General features: G+C 49.9%; 1 protein-coding gene across 1 annotated transcript in view; it reads left to right on the top strand.

Moving 5' to 3' along the window:
* The window catches only part of fhod1 (formin homology 2 domain containing 1), a 112,280-nt gene extending 98,107 nt beyond the window's left edge, over positions 1 to 14,173 (top strand). The window contains 6 exon segments of the mRNA XM_079240797.1: positions 7,406 to 7,567; positions 7,699 to 7,889; positions 8,810 to 9,002; positions 9,105 to 9,282; positions 9,666 to 9,842; positions 12,984 to 14,173. Coding sequence (XP_079096923.1) covers positions 7,406 to 7,567; positions 7,699 to 7,889; positions 8,810 to 9,002; positions 9,105 to 9,282; positions 9,666 to 9,842; positions 12,984 to 13,060 — 978 coding nt within the window. The 3' untranslated portion in view covers positions 13,061 to 14,173.
* Positions 14,174 to 22,516: the final 8,343 nt, after the last annotated feature.

The raw sequence follows: 22,516 nt of genomic DNA, 5'->3' as shown, positions 1-22,516 counted from the left end.
CACACACACCCATCACACACACCCATCACACACACCTGTCACACACACCCATCACACACACCCATCACACACCCATCACACACACCCATCACACACACCCATCACACACCGATCACACACCGATCACACACACCCATCACACACCGATCACACACACCCATCACACACCGATGACACACACCCATCACACACCGATGACACACACCCATCACACACCGATGACACACACCCATCACACACACCCATCACACACCGATCACACACACCCATCACACACCCATCACACACACCCATCACACACCGATCACACACACCCATCACACACCCATCACACACACCCATCACACACCGATCACACACACCGATCACACACACCCATCACACACACCCATCACACACACCCATCACACACCGATCACACACACCCATCACACACCCATCACACACACCGATCACACACACCGATCACACACCGATCACACACACCGATCACACACCCATCACACACCGATCACACACCGATCACACACACCGATCACACACACCCATCACACACCGATCACACACACCGATCACACACACCGATCACACACCGATCACACACACCGATCACACACCCATCACACACCGATCACACACCGATCACACACACCGATCACACACACCCATCACACACCGATCACACACACCGATCACACACACCCATCACACACACCCATCACACACCGATCACACACCGATCACACACCCATCACACACACCCATCACACACTGATCACACACACCCATCACACACCGATCACACACCGATCACACACACCCATCACACACACCCATCACACACCGATCACACACACCCATCACACACCGATCACACACCCATCACACACACCCATCACACACCGATCACACACACCCATCACACACCGATCACACACCCATCACACACACCCATCACACACACCCATCACACACCCATCACACACACCCATCACACACCGATCACACACACCCATCACACACCGATGACACACACCCATCACACACACCCATCACACACCCATCACACACACCCATCACACACCGATCACACACACCCATCACACACACCCATCACACACCCATCACACACACCCATCACACACCGATCACACACCCATCACACACACCCATCACACACCCATCACACACACCCATCACACACCGATCACACACACCCATCACACACCGATGACACACACCCATCACACACACCCATCACACACCGATCACACACACCGATCACACACACCCATCACACACCCATCACACACACCCATCACACACACCCATCACACACCCATCACACACCGATCACACACCGATCACACACACCCATCACACACACCCATCACACACACCCATCACACACTGATCACACACCGATCACACACCGATCACACACACCCATCACACACACCGATCACACACACCCATCACACACACCCATCACACACCGATCACACACACCCATCACACACCGATCACACACCGATCACACACACCCATCACACACACCGATCACACACACCCATCACACACACCCATCACACACCGATCACACACCGATCACACACACCCATCACACACACCGATCACACACACCCATCACACACCGATCACACACACCGATCACACACACCGATCACACACACCCATCACACACCGATCACACACCGATCACACACACCCATCACACACACCCATCACACACCCATCACACACACCCATCACACACCGATCACACACACCGATCACACACACCCATCACACACCGATCACACACACCCATCACACACACCCATCACACACACCCATTACACACCGATCACACACACCGATCACACACACCGATCACACACACCCATCACACACACCGATCACACACACCCATCACACACCGATCACACACACCCATTACACACCGATCACACACACCCATCACACACACCCATCACACACCGATCACACACACCCATTACACACCGATCACACACACCCATCACACACACCGATCACACACACCCATCACACACCGATGACACACACCCATCACACACACCCATCACACACCGATCACACACACCGATCACACACACCCATCACACACCGATCACACACACCCATTACACACCGATCACACACACCCATCACACACACCGATCACACACACCCATCACACACACCGATCACACACACCCATCACACACACCCATTACACACCGATCACACACACCCATCACACACACCGATCACACACACCCATCACACACCGATCACACACACCGATCACACACCGATCACACACACCCATTACACACCGATCACACACACCCATCACACACACCCATCACACACCGATCACACACACCGATCACACACACCCATCACACACACCGATCACACACACCCATCACACACCGATCACACACACCCATCACACACACCCATCACACACACCGATCACACACACCCATCACACACCGATCACACACACCCATCACACACACCGATCACACACACCCATCACACACCGATCACACACACCCATCACACACACCGATCACACACACCCATCACACACCGATCACACACCGATCACACACACCCATTACACACCGATCACACACACCCATCACACACACCCATCACACACCGATCACACACACCGATCACACACACCCATCACACACACCGATCACACACACCCATCACACACCGATCACACACACCCATCACACACACCCATCACACACCGATGACACACACCGATCACACACACCCATTACACACCGATCACACACACCCATCACACACACCGATCACACACACCCATCACACACCGATGACACACACCGATCACACACACCCATCACACACCGATCACACACACCCATCACACACACCGATCACACACACCCATCACACACCGATCACACACACCCATCACACACCGATGACACACACCCATCACACACACCCATCACACACCGATCACACACACCGATCACACACACCCATCACACACACCGATCACACACACCGATCACACACACCGATCACACACACCCATCACACACACCGATCACACACACCGATCACACACACCCATCACACACCGATCACACACTGATCACACACCGATCACACACACCGATCACACACACCCATTACACACTGATCACACACTGATCACACACACCGATGACACACACCGATCACACACACCCATTACACACTGATCACACACTGATCACACACACCCATCACACACTGATCACACACACCGATCACACACACCGACCACACACACCGATCACACACTGATCACACACACCGATCACTCACACTGATCACACACTGATCACACACCCATCACACACACCGATCACACACACCGATCACACACTGATCACACACTGATCACACACACCGATCACACACTGATCACACACTGATCACACACCCATCACACACTGATCACACACACCGATCACACACACCGATCACACACCGATCACACACTGATCACACACCCATCACACACACCTATCACACACCCATCACACACACCGATCACACACACCGATCACACACTGATCACACACACCGATCACACACACCGATCACACACCGATCACACACTGATCACACACACCGATCACACACACCCATCACACACACCGATCACACACACCGATCACACACTGATCACACACACTGATCACACACCCATCACACACACCGATCACACACTGATCACACACTGATCACACACTGATCACACACACCGATCACACACACCGATCACACACTGATCACACACTGATCACACACACCGATCACACACCGATCACACACCCATCACACACACCGATCACACACACTGATCACACACACCCATCACACACACCGATCACACACACCGATCACACACATCCTGGTTCTGATTTTGGTTCCATCTTGGTTCCGACTGGGTTTCATCCTGGTTTCATGTGGACCTTATGGACCATGTTGACCTTGTGGCCCATGTGGGCCATGTGGGCTTTGTGGACCATGTTGGCCATGTGGGCCATGTGGACCATGTGGACCATGTGGGCCATGTGGGCCATGTGGACCATGTGGACCTTTTGGGCCATGTGGACCATGTGGACCATGTTGGCCATGTGGGCCATGTGGGCCATGTGGACCATGTTGGCCATGTGGACCTTTTGGACCTTGTGGGCCATGTGGACCTTTTGGGCCATGTGGACCATGTGGGCTTTGTGGACCATGTTGGCCATGTGGGCCATGTGGACCATGTGGACCTTTTGGGCCATGTGGACCATGTGGACCATGTTGGCCATGTGGACCATGTGGACCTTTTGGGCCATGTGGACCATGTGGACCATGTTGGCCATGTGGACCATGTGGGCCATGTGGACCTTTTGGGCCATGTGGAGCTTGTGGGCCATGTGGACATTGTGGATCATGTGGACCGTGTGGACCATGTGGACCTTGTGGACCTTTTGGGCCATGGGGGCCATGTGGACCTTGTGGGCCATGTGGACATTGTGGACCATGTGGGCCATGTGGACCTTGTGGACCTTGTGGATCTTGTGGGCCATGTGGACCATGTGGACCTTGTGGGCCACGTGGGCCATGTGGGCCATGTGGACTTTGTGGACCATGTGGGCCATGTGTACCTTTTGGACCATGTGGGCCATGTGGATCATGTGGGCCATGTGGACCATGTGGGCCATGTGGACTTTGTGGACCATGTGGGCCATGTGTACCTTGTGGGCCGTGTGGACCATGTGGACCATGTGGATCATGTGGACCGTGTGGACCATGTGGACCGTGTGGGCCATGTAGACCTTGTGGGCCATGTGGACCATGTGGACCGTGTGGGCCATGTAGACCTTGTGGGCCATGTGGACCATGTGGGCCATGTAAGCCATGTGGACTTTGTGGACCATGTGGACATTGTGGACCATGTGGACCATGTGAGCCATGTGGGCCATGTGGACCATGTGGACATTGTGGACCATGTGGGCCATGTGGACCTTGTGGACCTTGTGGATCTTGTGGGCCATGTGGACCATGTGGACCTTGTGGGCCACGTGGGCCATGTGGGCCATGTGGACTTTGTGGACCATGTGGGCCATGTGTACCTTTTGGACCATGTGGGCCATGTGGATCATGTGGGCCATGTGGACCATGTGGGCCATGTGGACTTTGTGGACCATGTGGGCCATGTGTACCTTGTGGGCCGTGTGGACCATGTGGACCATGTGGATCATGTGGACCGTGTGGACCATGTGGACCGTGTGGGCCATGTAGACCTTGTGGGCCATGTGGACCATGTGGACCGTGTGGGCCATGTAGACCTTGTGGGCCATGTGGACCATGTGGGCCATGTGGGCCATGTGGACTTTGTGGACCATGTGGGCCATGTGTACCTTTTGGACAATGTGGGCCATGTGGATCATGTGGGCCATGTGGGCCATGTGGACTTTGTGGACCATGTGGGCCATGTGTACCTTTTGGACCATGTGGGCCATGTGGACCATGTGGGCCATGTGGATCATGTGGGCCATGTGGACCATGTGGGCCGTGTGGACCATGTGGACCGTGTGGATCATGTGGACCTTGTGGGCCATGTGGACCATGTGGGCCATGTGGACCTTGTGGGCCGTGTGGACCATGTGGACCGTGTGGATCATGTGGACCATGTGGACCGTGTGGGCCATGTGGACTTTGTGGACCATGTGGGCCATGTGTACCTTTTGGACCATGTGGGCCATGTGGATCATGTGGGCCATGTGGACTTTGTGGACCATGTGGGCCATGTGTACCTTTTGGACCATGTGGGCCATGTGGACCATGTGAGCCATGTGGATCATGTGGGCCATGTGGACCATGTGGGCCGTGTGGACCATGTGGACCGTGTGGATCATGTGGACCGTGTGGACCATGTGGACCGTGTGGGCCATGTGGACCTTGTGGGCCGTGTGGACCATGTGGGCCATGTGGACCTTGTGGGCCGTGTGGACCATGTGGACCATTGTGGATCATGTGGACCGTGTGGGCCATGTGGGCCATGTGGACCATGTGGGCCATGTGGATCATGTGGGCCATGTGGACCATGTGGGCCATGTGGGCCTTGTGGGCCGTGTGGACCATGTGGACCGTGTGGGCCATGTGGACCATGTGGGCCATGTGGGCCTTGTGGGCCGTGTGGACCATGTGGACCGTGTGGGCCATGTGGACCATGTGGGCCATGTGGACCATGTGGGCCGTGTGGACCATGTGGACCGTGTGGATCATGTGGACCTTGTGGGCCATGTGGACCATGTGGGCCATGTGGACCTTGTGGGCCGTGTGGACCATGTGGACCGTGTGGATCATGTGGACCATGTGGACCGTGTGGGCCATGTGGACTTTGTGGACCATGTGGGCCATGTGTACCTTTTGGACCATGTGGGCCATGTGGATCATGTGGGCCATGTGGACTTTGTGGACCATGTGGGCCATGTGTACCTTTTGGACCATGTGGGCCATGTGGACCATGTGAGCCATGTGGATCATGTGGGCCATGTGGACCATGTGGGCCGTGTGGACCATGTGGACCGTGTGGATCATGTGGACCATGTGGACCGTGTGGGCCATGTGGACCTTGTGGGCCATGTGGACCATGTGGGCCATGTGGACCTTGTGGGCCGTGTGGACCATGTGGACCATTGTGGATCATGTGGACCGTGTGGGCCATGTGGGCCATGTGGACCATGTGGGCCATGTGGATCATGTGGGCCATGTGGACCATGTGGGCCATGTGGATCATGTGGGCCATGTGGACCATGTGGGCCATGTGGGCCTTGTGGGCCGTGTGGACCATGTGGACCGTGTGGGCCATGTGGACCTTGTGGGCCGTGTGGACCATGTGGACCGTGTGGATCATGTGGATAGAACCCCCATGCTGAACCAGCATAGATCCCGGGTCAGAACTAGGATGGAACCCCAGTCAGAACCACATGGGACTTGGTCTAGATCAGTCTGGTTTTATGAAGTCCAGGATGTGGAACTGTCGTCAGACTAACACGCGTCCACGTCTCCATGTGACGCTTTAATATCCTGACAGGAATGTGAAGGTCAGTCAGTGAGGTGACCTGCTGCAGACGGACCAATCAGACGGCTCCCTGCTGGTGCCGCCGATAAGAACCTGAAGTTCATCCCGGTTCTGTTTGTGTGTGAAGAACTTATCTGGACTGTTGCTGCTGAAAACACAGATTACTGATGAACTCACAGTCCCTCTGCGTGTGTGCGTATGTGTGTGTGTGTGTGTGTGTGTGTGCGTGCGTGCGTGTGTGTGTGTGTGTGTGTGCAGGCTAAAGGCTTTGAACTGAGCTACCTGGAGAAGGTGGTGGAAGTGAAGGACACGGTCCATCGTCAGTCTCTGCTGCATCACACCTGCAGCCTGGTGGTGGAAAATTACCCAGAATCCTCTGATGTGTACTCGGAAATCCCCGCCATCACCCGCTCCGCCAAAGTACGTCCCGTTCCCGCCGATGATGTCACCTAACGAGCCTCCTGGTTAGCTGACATCATTAGGTGATATTACTCCCGACGTCTTCTGCTGGTTTGGTCCGGCGTCCGCCTCACCTGCTCCGGTTCCTTCAGGTGGACTTCGAGCTGCTGTCAGAGAACCTGGTCCAGCTGGAGAGGCGCTGCAAAGCATCATGGGACAACCTGAAGGTGGTCGCCAAGCATGAAACCAAGGCGGTCCTGAAGAACAAGATGACAGAGTTCCTGAAGGACTGCACGCAGAGGATCATCATCCTGAAGGTGGTCCACCGGAGGGTCATCAACAGGTAACCGCAGACTGGACCGGACCAGACCAAACCTGACTGGACCAGACCAGACCAGACCTAACTGGACCAAACCTGACCAGACCTAACTGGACCAGACCAGACCAAACCTGACTGGACCAGACCAGACCAGACCTAACTGGACCAGACCTGACTGGACCTGATCGGACCAGACCTAACTGGACCAGACCAGACCAGACCAGACCAAACCTGACTGGACCTGATTAGACCGGACCAGATCAGACTGGACCAGACCTGACCAGACCTGATCAGACCGGACCAGATCAGACTGGACCAGACCGGACCAGACCTGACCAGACCAGACCAGATCAGACTGGACCAGACCAGACCTAACTGGACCAGACCAGACCAGACCTGACTGGACCTGATCGGACCAGACCTAACTGGACCAGACCAGACCAGACCTGACTGGACCTGATCGGACCAGACCTAACTGGACCAGACCAGACCAGACCAAACCTGACTGGACCTGATTAGACCGGACCAGATCAGACTGGACCAGACCTGACCAGACCTGATCAGACCGGACCAGATCAGACCGGACCAGACCTGACCAGACCAGACCAGACCAGACCAGATCAGACTGGACCGGACCAGACCAGACCTGACCAGACCTAACTGGACCAGACCTGACTGGACCTGATTAGACCGGACCAGATCAGACTGGACCAGACCAGACCAGACCAGACCAGATCAGACTGGACCGGACCAGACCAGACCTGACCAGACCTAACTGGACCAGACCTGACTGGACCTGATTAGACCGGACCAGATCAGACTGGACCAGACCAGACCAGACCAGACCTGACCTAACTGGACCAGACCTGATTGGACATGATCAGACCGAACCTGATCAGACTGGACGGGATGAGGTCATGGACCCACGGCTCCTCCCCCTGCAGGTTCCACTCCTTCCTGCTGTTCCTGGGTCAGCCATCGTCGTCGGTCAGAGACATCAAGGTGACGAGTTTCTGTCGCATCATCAGCGAGTTCGCTCTGGAATACCGGACCAACCGGGAACGAGTCCTCACCCTCAAACGGAAACGGGCAGCTCACCGCGAGCGAACCAAGACCCGAGGAAAGATGATCACCGAGGTAACCGTCCTCAGATGCCATGTTTCCATGGCAACATGCTGGATCAACACCATGAACCCAGTATTAAAACCAGAACCAAAACCACTTCTGTCCCGCTTTCAGACCGAGAAGTTTTCGGGGGCGGTGCCTTGTTCGGACAGCCCATCTCCTGTCTCCACGGCGACGGAGGCGGAGTCAGATAAGGAGGAGGAGCATGAGAACATGAAAAACCTTCTGATCAGCACCAACAGCAGCCTGAATGTGGACCAGCGAGGCCTGAGGCGCTCCAGAGCCATTCGCAGTAAGAACCACACAACTGGGCCCACCGAGACGCAGAACCGGACCTCATGGTTCTGCTCCAGGTCCAGTCCAGACCACAATTCAAACACAACTGAGTCTGATCCAAGATGCAGAACCGGCCTGCACAGTTCTGGTCCGAGTCACAGGGACATGGTGGTCCCACCAGATACTGACTGGTCCTGGTTTCAGGTCTGGATCAGATCAGATTCATCATCTTAGAGAGAGATCTTTTCTCCCTTCTAGACCTGGTTCTGGTCCAGGTTGGATTCAGAACCAAAGCATTCATCAGGTCCAGTTTACTGGACATAAAATCATCATCCTTATGACAGAAGTAGGTCTGGACCTGGTCCAAGCAGTGGTTGATGTTTTGGTTCTGGTCCGCAGGTCTCGGCCAGGTGGGGTCTTCTCAGGTGTCTGCCGTCAGAGACGATGCCAGCGGCTCCCAGGTGGACGCCACGGATGAGATCATGGATCGACTCGTCAAGTCTGTTACCCAGAACCCCTCAGACAGACCGTCCAGTCCCAAGACCCGCAGGCGGTCCCGCCTCAACAGGAAGTCCCGTGAGTACGGACCCTGATGTGATGAAGGTTCCAGAGGTTTGGGTGGAGGAGGGCCCGCCCCTCAGTCCGGTCGGGTGGTGTAAACGGTCCTGGTGTGACGGTGCTCCTCTGGTTCACGTGTCCAGGAAGAGGAGGCTCATGGGAGCCGTGGTCTCCAGACATGTCCGAACTTTGGTTCTAAATCGCTCAGACATTTCAGATGTGGGTCTGACCATTTCTTCTGTGGTGTTTCTGGTCTCCAGAAGGTTGAGTTCTGAGCTTCAGTGGGTTCAGTCCAGTTCTGGCTCACAACATTAGTTCTGTGTCCAAAACATCCGTTATCAGAGCAGCTTCAGATCTGTGTTTTCACTTCCTCGGCTTATAATCATCATCTGCAGGAAAGACTCGCTAAACCGCCACACTGCAGCTTCTCTCAGTCCTTCTGGACACAAATCCAGAGTTTGTTTGTAAAGCAAACAGAACTGAGCCGCATCTTTTCCAGTTTCCTCTAAACGTGTGTTCACCTGAAACTCCACAATCCAGCAGGTTCTCCTCAGCAAGCTGGTAACAGTTGCCTAAAACTATGAGTAACAGATAAAACATGCTAATAGTCCATACAAAATGTTGACATATGCTAAAACCTGCTAAAAGCTGCTAAAATACACCAACAGCTGCTAATGCTTCCTAGAAAAACATGCAAACAGGCACCCAAACATGCTAACAGCCGCTAAAATACGCCAACAGCTCCAAACACTTCTTACAAAACATGCAAACAGGCACCCAAACATGCTAACAGCCGCTAAAATACGCCAACAGCTCCAAACACTTCTTACAAAACATGCAAACAGGCACCCAAACATGCTAACAGCCACTAAAATACACCAACAGCTGCAAACACTTCTTACAAAACATGCAAACAGGCACCCAAACATGCTAACAGCCGCTAAAATACGCCAACAGCTGCAAACACTTCTTACAAAACATGCAAACAGGCACCCAAACATGCTAACAGCCGCTAAAATACACCAACAGCTCCAAACACTTCTTACAAAACATGCAAACAGGCACCCAAACATGCTAACAGCCGCTAAAATACGCCAACAGCTTCAAACACTTCTTACAAAACATGCAAACAGGCACCCAAACATGCTAACAGCCGCTAAAATACGCCAACAGCTCCAAACACTTCTTACAAAACATGCAAACAGGCACCCAAACATGCTAACAGCCGCTAAAATACGCCAACAGCTTCAAACACTTCTTACAAAACATGCAAACAGGCACCCAAACATGCTAACAGCCGCTAAAATACACCAACAGCTGCAAACACTTCTTACAAAACATGCAAACAGGCACCCAAACATGCTAACAGCCGTTAAAATACGCCAACAGCTTCAAACACTTCTTACAAAACATGCAAACAGGCACCCAAACATGCTAACAGCCGCTAAAATACGCCAACAGCTCCAAACACTTCTTACAAAACATGCAAACAGGCACCCAAACATGCTAACAGCCGCTAAAATACGCCAACAGCTTCAAACACTTCTTACAAAACATGCAAACAGGCACCCAAACATGCTAACAGCCGCTAAAATACGCCAACAGCTCCAAACACTTCTTACAAAACATGCAAACAGGCACCCAAACATGCTAACAGCCGCTAAAATACGCCAACAGCTTCAAACACTTCTTACAAAACATGCAAACAGGCACCCAAACATGCTAACAGCCGCTAAAATACACCAACAGCTCCAAACACTTCTTACAAAACATGCAAACAGGCACCCAAACATGCTAACAGCCGCTAAAATACACCAACAGCTCCAAACACTTCTTACAAAACATGCAAACAGGCACCCAAACATGCTAACAGCCGCTAAAATACACCAACAGCTCCAAACACTTCTTACAAAACATGCAAACAGGCACCCAAACATGCTAACAGCCGCTAAAATACGCCAACAGCTGCAAACACTTCTTACAAAACATGCAAACAGGCACCCAAACATGCTAACAGCCGCTAAAATACGCCAACAGCTGCAAACACTTCTTACAAAACATGCAAACAGGCACCCAAACATGCTAACAGCCGCTAAAATACGCCAACAGCTCCAAACACTTCTTACAAAACATGCAAACAGGCACCCAAACATGCTAACAGCCGCTAAAATACACCAACAGCTGCAAACACTTCTTACAAAACATGCAAACAGGCACCCAAACATGCTAACAGCCGCTAAAATACGCCAACAGCTGCAAACACTTCTTACAAAACATGCAAACAGGCACCCAAACATGCTAACAGCCGCTAAAATACACCAACAGCTTCAAACACTTCTTACAAAACATGCAAACAGGCACCCAAACATGCTAACAGCCGCTAAAATACGCCAACAGCTGCAAACACTTCTTACAAAACATGCAAACAGGCACCCAAACATGCTAACAGCCGCTAAAATACACCAACAGCTCCAAACACTTCTTACAAAACATGCAAACAGGCACCCAAACATGCTAACAGCCGCTAAAATACACCAACAGCTCCAAACACTTCTTACAAAACATGCAAACAGGTACCCAAACATGCTAACAGCCGCTAAAATACGCCAACAGCTTCAAACACTTCTTACAAAACATGCAAACAGCTGCCCAAACATGCTAAAAGCTGCTAATATATTCTGAAAAAACGTGCTAACTGCTATTTAAACCTAATAAGAGCTGCTAAAGCATGCTAAGAGCTTCTATAACTTTCTAATAGCTGGTTAAAACTTGGTAAAAACACGTTAATAGATGCTAACTGTTGCTAACACTTTCTATGTCCTGAAGGTCAGTGTAGTTCAGAATTTAGATCCAGTTTCCAGTTCATGGACAACATTCAGTTTCTCTGATTTCAGGAACACATCTGTAAAAAGTTGCAAAAGGAGCAACAATTGGCTGTAAAATGTTTACTGGATTCAGTGGGAACAGGATGGTGTCATGACAGATTTAACTGGGAACAGGTTGGTGACCTGACGAGTTTAAATGGGGACAGTTCTGTATCATAATGGATTTAACTGGGAACTGAGTGGTTTTAACTGGGATACACATAAATACGGATGAAATGTGGCTTTGTGAACTTTTTGACATCATCCAAACAGGTTTCTGCTGTTTGTGTTTCAGTGAGGAGGACTCTGAAGAGCGGCCTCAGCCTGGACGTGGTTCAGGCTCTGGGACTCAAGGCGGGAGACAAAGTCTGAAGCCGTTCCATCAATCGACGGTTGATAACAGAGATTTACTTCAGACCTGCTGAGAGATCTGATCTGATGATGAAGGACTGATTAGGATCAGATCAGTCTGAGCAATGTGAGTGCTCATCTTCATCGCCATCTTCATCATCTTCACTATTATTCTTATCATGGTGGCCTCAGACGCCAACTGTGGTCCACCACCAATCGGGTGTGAATGTAGATTTTTTTATTTTCATCGCCTCGCGTTCAGATTTAACCAACAGTGAGCTTTTATTTCATCCATTAAAGACATTGCAGACATCATGTGACTCGACTGACTCCTCCCCTCACAAAAAGCCTGCTTTGCTCTGATTGGTCCATCTGACCAAGATCGACCAATCAGCGCAATGTGGTCAGATTTCAGAAAGAATATTTTCTCTGAATTAGGAGCAGTCTGAGTCATCGTGATGATGTCATTGTCCATAATTTTGATGTAATTAATAATCACCTTTAAAACGATTCAGGACTGGTTTTGGCCCGACTGCTGAGATGTGCAGGATACAGAGGCTGGGACTAGATGTCCTGGGAGTGTTGAGCGCAACCTAAACCAGTATCAGACAAGTTAAGATCCACCTCACCTGCATGACATCATCGGTCTCTTCAGTGTTGGTTTGAGTCTGTGTGAGGTCAGATGGTCAGAACATGATGAAGTTTAGTTGAGTTCTTGCAGGTAGGATCAGAAAAGGGAAGTTTATTTAGCTTGTTTATGCTCCGCTAAGCTAGCTGGCTGCAGCTTTGTGTGTTTCTGTTACGGATTAATCTGATTTATTTCAACTTTAAAACAATGAAAAGTTGAATTTGATGTGACTGAAACTTTAAGCCTGCTGTGTTCAGGTTCTGAGTAAACTTTATTAAACTCAGTTGATGATTAATTTATCAATCAGATGTGTTAATGATGCTGGTTCAGCAGGTATCCAGACTACCTGCTGCCAGATGAGCTCAGGTGTGTTGCTTCTGTCTCTGCTGATCTCAGGTTGGTCTGAACCTTCAGAGGAAAACTGAGAAAGAGGTTTAACATGAAAAGCAACGTCATGATCTTATTAAATATGAATGTTTAAATGAAAATAAAGAATCTAAACAGATTTTATTTTGAAACATTTCTGAAAATTTTATTCCGAGTGGATGGATGGATGGATGGATGGATGGATGGATGAATACCTTTCAGTATGAAACTGCGTAGCATCAATGCTACAAGTCTTTGTACGGCAGATCTATAAAAGGCAGATCTATAAAACCACATGCAAATCTAACACCACCTTTCTAAATCCCACCTGCACCTCCATGTTTGCTACAAAGCTCTGCCTTCTGTTCCATCTGACACGCCCATATTGATCCATAAATGGTCTATGCAAAGCAGCTCATGAATAGTAATGTGTATGTCAATGAGAAGCAAGAGAAGAGCAAAGAAAAGCAGTTTCACCGAGGCGACCGCCATGTCTGGACCCAGTTCAGAACACAGCCAATCATCATCGTGGTTCCAAAAAGCATCATCTTCAGGTAGTGCACGTGTATCCCTTGTGAAGCATGACGCATGTGTGCCACTGCAACATTTACTCTGTAATTACACGAACTACACACCCTCACAGTTACTATGGCAATAAGTGTCATCGCGACACTTTAATTGTAAACAGGCTGTTGCTGTAACGCTGAAACACAATTCTCGAATGAACAGCTCAGTTTTGGAACATGTTGGAGGTTCCAGGCTTCCGTGTTTGTGATAAAAATGTGGCTCAACCATAGACTGTATATAAAAGATGGGCGGAGCCTCCGTGACGTCACCCGTAGGTTTCTGAAGAGCTGAATTGAAGCTCGGTGGGCGGTTCCTACCATCACCATCTTGGCAGGAGCATGCGTGTCGTCTCTCCCGGAAAATACAAATATGGGCAAAGAGGTGGAGCTGAGAGGGGGGCTGTGAGCGTCATGGCGGATGATTGACATCGAGCGAACTCCGAGCTTTCTGTAGCTAAGAGCTAACCGAGCTAACCCGGAGATAACAGGAGCTAACCAGCTAACGGAGGTGTGATGTTATTAGGTGGTAATACTAGAACTCCATTACCCAGCATGCCCGGAGTCTGAAAAGGAAGTAGTTACCTAGCTGCGTGGCACTACATGTGGACACTGTACTGCCGAGTCCCTAATAAATATTAAGAGCCGCTACCTCGCCTGGTCTGATCATTGAAGCCCCTATCAAGACAACACATGGTGTCAGAAGTGGCCGTGTGCAGATTTAAAAGAGAAGTTTGCCACGAGGGAGCCACGAGAGGAAAAGTCGCACGGGTGAGACTTGCTAAATACATAGCAACATGCTAACGGACTTTGCTGCGGCGCGGGATGGCTACGAGCAGCGAGGGGAGTGACACGAGTGGACAGGAACAATCCGAACCGTCAGAAGATGTTGACGTACCTGAATTAGTGGACATTCAAGAGGACGTGCAACAGGACGGGGCTGTAGAGGTTCCAATAACCCAGCGTGCAGTCATGGACAAGCTAAGTCCGCCCACTCCTATGCAACTGACCGGTGACCTTGCTGACAACTGGAAACGCTTTAAGCAGAGATTCAACATATATCTTGCTGCAAGCGGAGTTGGGGGTACTGATGAAAAACTGAAGGCTCACATCTTTTTGCATGTTATTGGAGAAGATGCCTTGGACATATATAATAGCTTTCAGCTGGATGAAGCTAATCTTGCTTTAGCACAGTTAATGGCAGAGTTTGAGGCGTACTTTGTGCCTAAACAGAACGTGACCTTCGAAAGGTACAAGTTTTTTACCCATGACCAAAAGCAAGGAGTACCATTTGATCAATACTTGGCAGAGCTTCACACACTAAGTAAAACGTGTGAATTTGACACACTGAGAGACTCGCTCGTCCAGGACAGGATTGTCTGTGGTACAGTGGACAATGCACTAAGAGAAAGACTGCTCAGAGAGACTGGACTAACATTGGATAAATGTGTCAGTATGTGCAGAGCAGCGGAAACCACCCGAGCACAAGCAAAAGAGCTACAGAGAGGTGAAATGACAGTGCATACAATACAAAAAGAAGGAAAGACAAAGAAAATGTTTTCCAAACCAAAACAACTAAAGGAGAAGTTTAAAGAGTACAGATGTGGTCAATGTGGAGGCAGCCACAAGCCAAAGTCATGTCCTGCATTTGGGAAATCCTGCAACAACTGCGGCAAGAGCAATCACTATGCCAAATGTTGCAAAGCGCCATCAAAACAGAAAGTTCACACAGTCGGTGAAGAAGATGAAGATGATGATGCGTTCATTGTGAACATGGTACAGGCTGGTCCAACTGGAAAAGAGGAATGGATTGTGCCAATTGAAGTCAACCAGACTATAATTCCATTCAAATTAGACACAGGGGCACACGTGAATCTGCTTTCACTGCAAGACTATAAAACACTGACTGTGAAAAGCAAAATACATCCTGTCACAACAAAAGTAACTGGATACACTGGAGAACGTGTTCCTGTTAAAGGTGGATGTATCGCAATCTTCAAATACAAAGGGCGCCAAATAAGAGCACAGCTACTGATCGTGGATATGAGTGTACAACCAATCCTGGGGCTCAGTGCTTGTAAAAAGCTCAATCTCGTCAAAAGGGTGTTTGTAGTGACGTCATCAGATAACAGAAAAGACCAAGACTCACTCATGGAGGAGTATAAAGACTGTTTTGAAGGACTTGGATGCCTACCAGGAATTCACAAAATACATGTGGATAAAAGTGTCCCTCCTGTTGTGCATCCTTGCCGGAAAATTCCATTCGCACTGCGTGACAAACTGAAAGACGAACTAGCACGCATGGAGAAACTGGAGGTCATCAAGAAAATCGATGAGCCAACAGAATGGGTCAGCTCACTGGTTATTGCTCAAAAGAAAACAGGTGCATTGAGAACATGTTTGGATCCTAGAGACTTAAACAAGGCGATAAAAAGAGAGCACTTTAAGTTACCAACCAGAGAAGAAATCATGGCACAGTTTGCTGGAGCAAAATGGTTCAGTAAACTGGACGCGTCTTCAGGTTTTTGGCAGCTGAGGCTCGACGAGGAGAGCTCGAGGCTGTGCACATTCAACACACCTGAAGGTAGATACAGATTTTTGCGTCTGCCATACGGAATCCTGTCAGCACCTGAAGTCTACCATAAGACCATTCACATGTTTTTCGAGCACATACCAGGAGTAGAGACAATGATGGACGACATAATAGTCTGGGGTTCTACTCGAGAAGAACATGATATGCGACTGAGACAAGTTTTGGACAAGACAAGAGAAGTGAATCTGAAACTCAACAAAGATAAATGCGAGTTCCGAGTGAAAACACTTACTTTTGTGGGAGACGTGGTCAGCGAGGACGGGGTGAAGCCAGACCCAAGAAAAACATCAGCAATCAACAACATGGAAAGACCAAACAACAAAGATGAGGTCAGACGTTTTTTAGGGATGGTCACCTATCTTGCTAAATTTGTACCACAACTGTCAACCATCTCAGCACCTCTCAGGTGTCTTCTCGAACAAAAAAACGAATGGATCTGGGCTCATGAACAAGAACAGTGTTTTCAGACACTAAAAGACATTTTGACACAAGAGCCTGTGTTAAAGTTTTACGACCCAGAGAAGCGTTCAAGGATTTCAGCGGATGCATCACAGTATGGCCTGGGAGCAGTGCTGTTGCAGCTACATAACGAACAGTGGCTACCAGTAGCCTACGCATCCAGGGCCCTAACCAGCGCCGAATCCAGATACGCTCAAATCGAGAAAGAACTGTTAGCTAGCTTGTATGCATGTGAGCGTTTCCATCAGTACATCTATGGTCGAACTTTTGAGGTGGAAACTGACCATAAACCGTTGGTGTCAATCATGTCCAAACCTCTGAATGACTGTCCAGTACGGATACAGCGCATGTTAATCAGGCTGCAAAAATATGACGTGCACATGATGTATACACAAGGAAAGTACATGTACGCAGCTGATGCCCTGTCGAGAGCCGTGGATAAGGAGGAAAGTGAGGACAGCGAGAAAAGTGCAGAAATACAGGCATACGTGGACATGATTGTGACGTCTTTGCCAGTAACAGTCGACAGAACCGAGCAAATACGGAGAGAGACTAATACTGATAAAACAATGGAAGAGCTCAAGAACACAATACTGAAAGGATGGCCAAAATGCAAAAGAGACTGCCCAGTAAACATACAAGACTACTGGAACTGCAGAGCAGAGCTCACGGTGGTTAATGACATTGTGTTAAAAGGGAACAAATTTGTTATTCCATCATCGCTACGTAAACAAATGCTCCAAAAGATACACGAAGGCCACCTCGGAGAAGTCAAATGCAAGCGCAGGGCAAGAGAAGTGATGTACTGGCCAAGAATCAATCAGGATATCAGCCAGACAACAGCTTCCTGTGAACTATGTCGCACATACAGGCCCAAACAACAAGCTGAACCACTGATAACACACCCAGTGCCTCACAGACCTTACTACAAGGTTGGAACTGATCTATTTGACTATGAGGGGAAGAGGTACATAGTGGTTACTGATTACTTGTCAAACTATCCTGAAGTAGGAGAGCTGCAGTCGACATCAAGTAAAGCAGTCATCAGTTATCTCAAAACTGTCTTTGCAAGACATGGGGTCCCATGCGAAGTATTTTCAGACAATGGTCCCCAGTTTTCCAGCTGTGAGTTTGCTGCCTTTGCCAAAGAATGGGGGTTTCAACACTTAACATCAAGTCCAACATATCCAAAGTCCAATGGCTTGGCAGAAAGCTCAGTGAAAATAGTAAAAAGCATGATGAAAAAAGCAAAGGACAGAGACGACTTTCAGAACAGCCTACTAATCTACAGGAGTACACCTCTACAGAACGGTTTGTCTCCAGCCCAAATACTTATGGGAAGGCGCATTCGGTCCAACTTACCAGTTAATGAGAACCTGCTAACACCTAAAGAAGCACGTAAAATCACAAAAGTGAAGGAGGAACACAAAGCAAAACAAAAGAAGCTATATGATCGTACGGCAAAACCTCTACCTTCACTAAAGTCTGGAGATATTGTGCGTTTGAGGGACATTTCTACAGGCACATGGAGGCAACAAGGACGAGTGGCGGAAGAAGTTGCTCCACGCTCCTATATGGTCCAGACAGACAACGGACAGTCCCTGAGACGGAACCGCACACATCTTCAACTCCAGCTGACTGAAAAGGACACTACAGCTCAGGAAACAGTTCAGCAGAATCCGGCAGGGTCCATAGAGCCAACAAAAACTGGCCAGCTTCAAAATGACTGTGATCTTGCCACATCGTCTGCATCACCAAATGCTGTTAGACTGTCTAAACTTGCTAAGTCACCAGATGTTGAAACACTGTCTAGGCCTAAGAGGCATGTTCAGGCACCTAAAAGGTTAATTGAGAGTTGCTAAACACTTTTTGGTAATATACAGCAGTTCATATGCTAATATGTTGAAACAGAAAAAAAAAAAAAAGGAAATGTTTGAATTCATGGAGAGTTATCACTTTAATATTGACCATAAGTGTCAGAACAGTTTTATTTACCAGGTTTTGTAAATCGAGTTAAAAAAAAAAAAAAAAAAAAAGCATTTTAGAAGGGACTTGTCAAGAGGGACATATTCTTTCTTTAAAGGGGGAAAGATGTGATGTTATTAGGTGGTAATACTAGAACTCCATTACCCAGCATGCCCGGAGTCTGAAAAGGAAGTAGTTACCTAGCTGCGTGGCACTACATGTGGACACTGTACTGCCGAGTCCCTAATAAATATTAAGAGCCGCTACCTCGCCTGGTCTGATCATTGAAGCCCCTATCAAGACAACACAGGAGGTAAGCGGGCTAAAGCTAAGTCACGTTGTTAACCGGCTAAAAACCGCGGTTGTTCTACGTTCTTCTGACTTGAAGCGGGAGATCGGGTACCTGTCAATCAAAAGGACACGCCCCTAAATATGCCGAACTTCGAGATTAAATTACTTTTAACGGGCGATTTAGAAAAAAATTCACTCCCCCCACAGTTGTCATGAAGGTAAACCTGACCTATTAAACCTAAAATGGATTTTTGAACCAGGCTGTAAACATGTTTATTCCTGCTGTAAACATGTTTATTCCTGATGTAAACATGTTTATTTCTGATGTAAACATGTTTATTTCTACTGTAAATATGTTTATTTCTACTGTAAACATGTTTATTCCTGCTGTGAAGTTGGTCTTTTTAACATGGGAGTCTATGGGGATTTGCTCTGTTTTGCAGCCCCTAGTGGATGTAGGGGGAACTGCAGTTTTATGCACTTCTGCATTGGCTTCACTTTTAACCGCCATGTTGCTACGCAGGATTCAAAGCTGGCGCAACGTGCGTATTTCATTCGAGAGGGTCAAGGCCGCAGCCTGGAGAATGAGGCGGGGCTAGACGCCCCCTCAACATTTTGATTGGATTAACCCTAACCACGCCCGTTTTACATCTAACCACGCCCATTGAACGTCTAATCCCGCCCCATATCCAGCCCTGCCTCATTCTCCAGGCTGTAGCCGGACGTTGTTGTTTCAGTCCAAGTTCCTTTCATATAAAAAGGGACATAAAGGGACTTTGGCAACTTTCAGGCTGGCTTTGTGGTGCGACAGCTTTCTAAATGGCTCCTGGTGTTTCCAGGTTGACCTGAGCAGCATCAGACGGAACGGCAGCATCTTGTCCGCAAGTCAGATTTACTGAAACATAAAAACATAAAAAATAAGAAGCAGCATTTAAATGAAAAGGACATTAGAAATAAAAAACAGTAAAAATCTGGATTAATTCCAGTTCAACTGGAAATAAAACCTTCGGGGAACTGGTTCGTCTTTGACCAGAACATTCCAGTTGATCTGAGGCTTTCTGGGAGGTTCTTCCAGACATGTGGAGCATAGAAGCTGAATGCAGATCCTCCAGGTCTGGTTCTAACCCAGGGGACAGGTGAAAGACTGGATCCAGATGAACTGAGGGGTCTGGTTGGCTCATACTGGGACAGGAGGTCCTGATCTATTCAGAGCTCCAGAGACCAGCGGCAGCAGCCAGTGGAAGGACCTCAGAACTGGACTGATGTGGTCCACTTTCCTGGTTTTAGTGAGAACTGGAGCAGGAGAGTTCTGAATGATCTGCAGGTCTCTACCTTTTATATAGACCCTGGTTTTTCCAGAAAATCCTGGTCTGGACCTGGTCAACATCTGGTCTAAAACTGGTCTGAACATCGTCTGAGTCTGTTCAGGACTTGGTCTTATGCAGGTCTGGACCTGGTCTGAACCTGACCTGGTCTGAAACTGGTCTAAAACTGGTCTGAACCCTTTCTGGACCTGGTCTAAATCTGGTGAAAAGATGGTCTGGACCTGGTGTGGACCTGGTCTTAACCTGGTCTAAAACTTGTCTGAACCTGGTCTGGAATGTGTCAGGCCATGGTCTGAACGTGATCTAGACCTGGTCTAAAAGTGATCTACACCCAGTCTGGACCTGTTCAGGACCTGGTCTGATCCAGGTCTGGACCCTGGTCTGGACCCGGTCTGGACCCTGGTCTGGACCTGGTCTGGACCCGGTCTGGTCCTGGTCTGGACCCTAGTCTGGACCTTGGTCTGGACCCTGGTCTGGACCCGGTCTGGACCCTGGTCTGGACCCGGTCTGGTCCTGGTCTGGACCCTGGTCTGGACCCGGTCTGGACCCTGGTCTGGACCCGGTCTGGTCCTGCTCTGGACCCGGTCTGGACCCGGTCTGGACCCTGGTCTGGACCCGGTCTGGTCCTGGTCTGGACCCTGGTCTGGACCCGGTCTGGACCCGGTCTGGACCCGGTCTGGTCCTGGTCTGGACCCTGGTCTGGACCCGGTCTGGTCCTGGTCTGGACCCTGGTCTGGACCCGGTCTGGACCCTGGTCCGGACCCTGGTCTGGACCCGGTCTGGACCCTGGTCTGGTCCTGGTCTGGACCCCGGTCTGGTCCTGGTCTGGTCCTGGTCTGGACCCGGTCTGGACCCGGTCTGGTCCTGGTCTGGACCCTGGTCTGGACCCTGGTCTGGACCCGGTCTGGACCCTGGTCTGGTCCTGGTCTGGACCCTGGTCTGGACCCGGTCTGGTCCTGGTCTGGTCCTGGTCTGGACCCGGTCTGGACCCGGTCTGGTCCTGGTCTGGACCCTGGTCTGGACCCGGTCTGGTCCTGGTCTGGACCCTGGTCTGGACCCTGGTCTGGACCCGGTCTGGACCCGGTCTGGACCCTGGTCTGGACCCTGGTCTGGACCCGGTCTGGTCCCGGTCTGGACCCTGGTCTGGACCCGGTCTAGGGTCCCTGTGGGAACCGGATCAGATGGCGGAATAATAAAGTTTTGAATCTCCTCACCAACCTATGACGTCAGCCAGAGTGGTATTGATATGTGACGTCATTAAGGAGGGTATCTCACCTGCAGCGTCAT

Source organism: Telmatherina bonti, assembly GCF_933228915.1.
Source record: "Telmatherina bonti genome assembly, chromosome: 1".
In the NCBI taxonomy this organism is placed as follows: Eukaryota; Metazoa; Chordata; class Actinopteri; order Atheriniformes; family Telmatherinidae; genus Telmatherina; species Telmatherina bonti.
The sequence above is the reverse complement of the archived record's forward strand: the minus strand, read 5'-3'. Positions and strand labels throughout refer to the sequence as shown.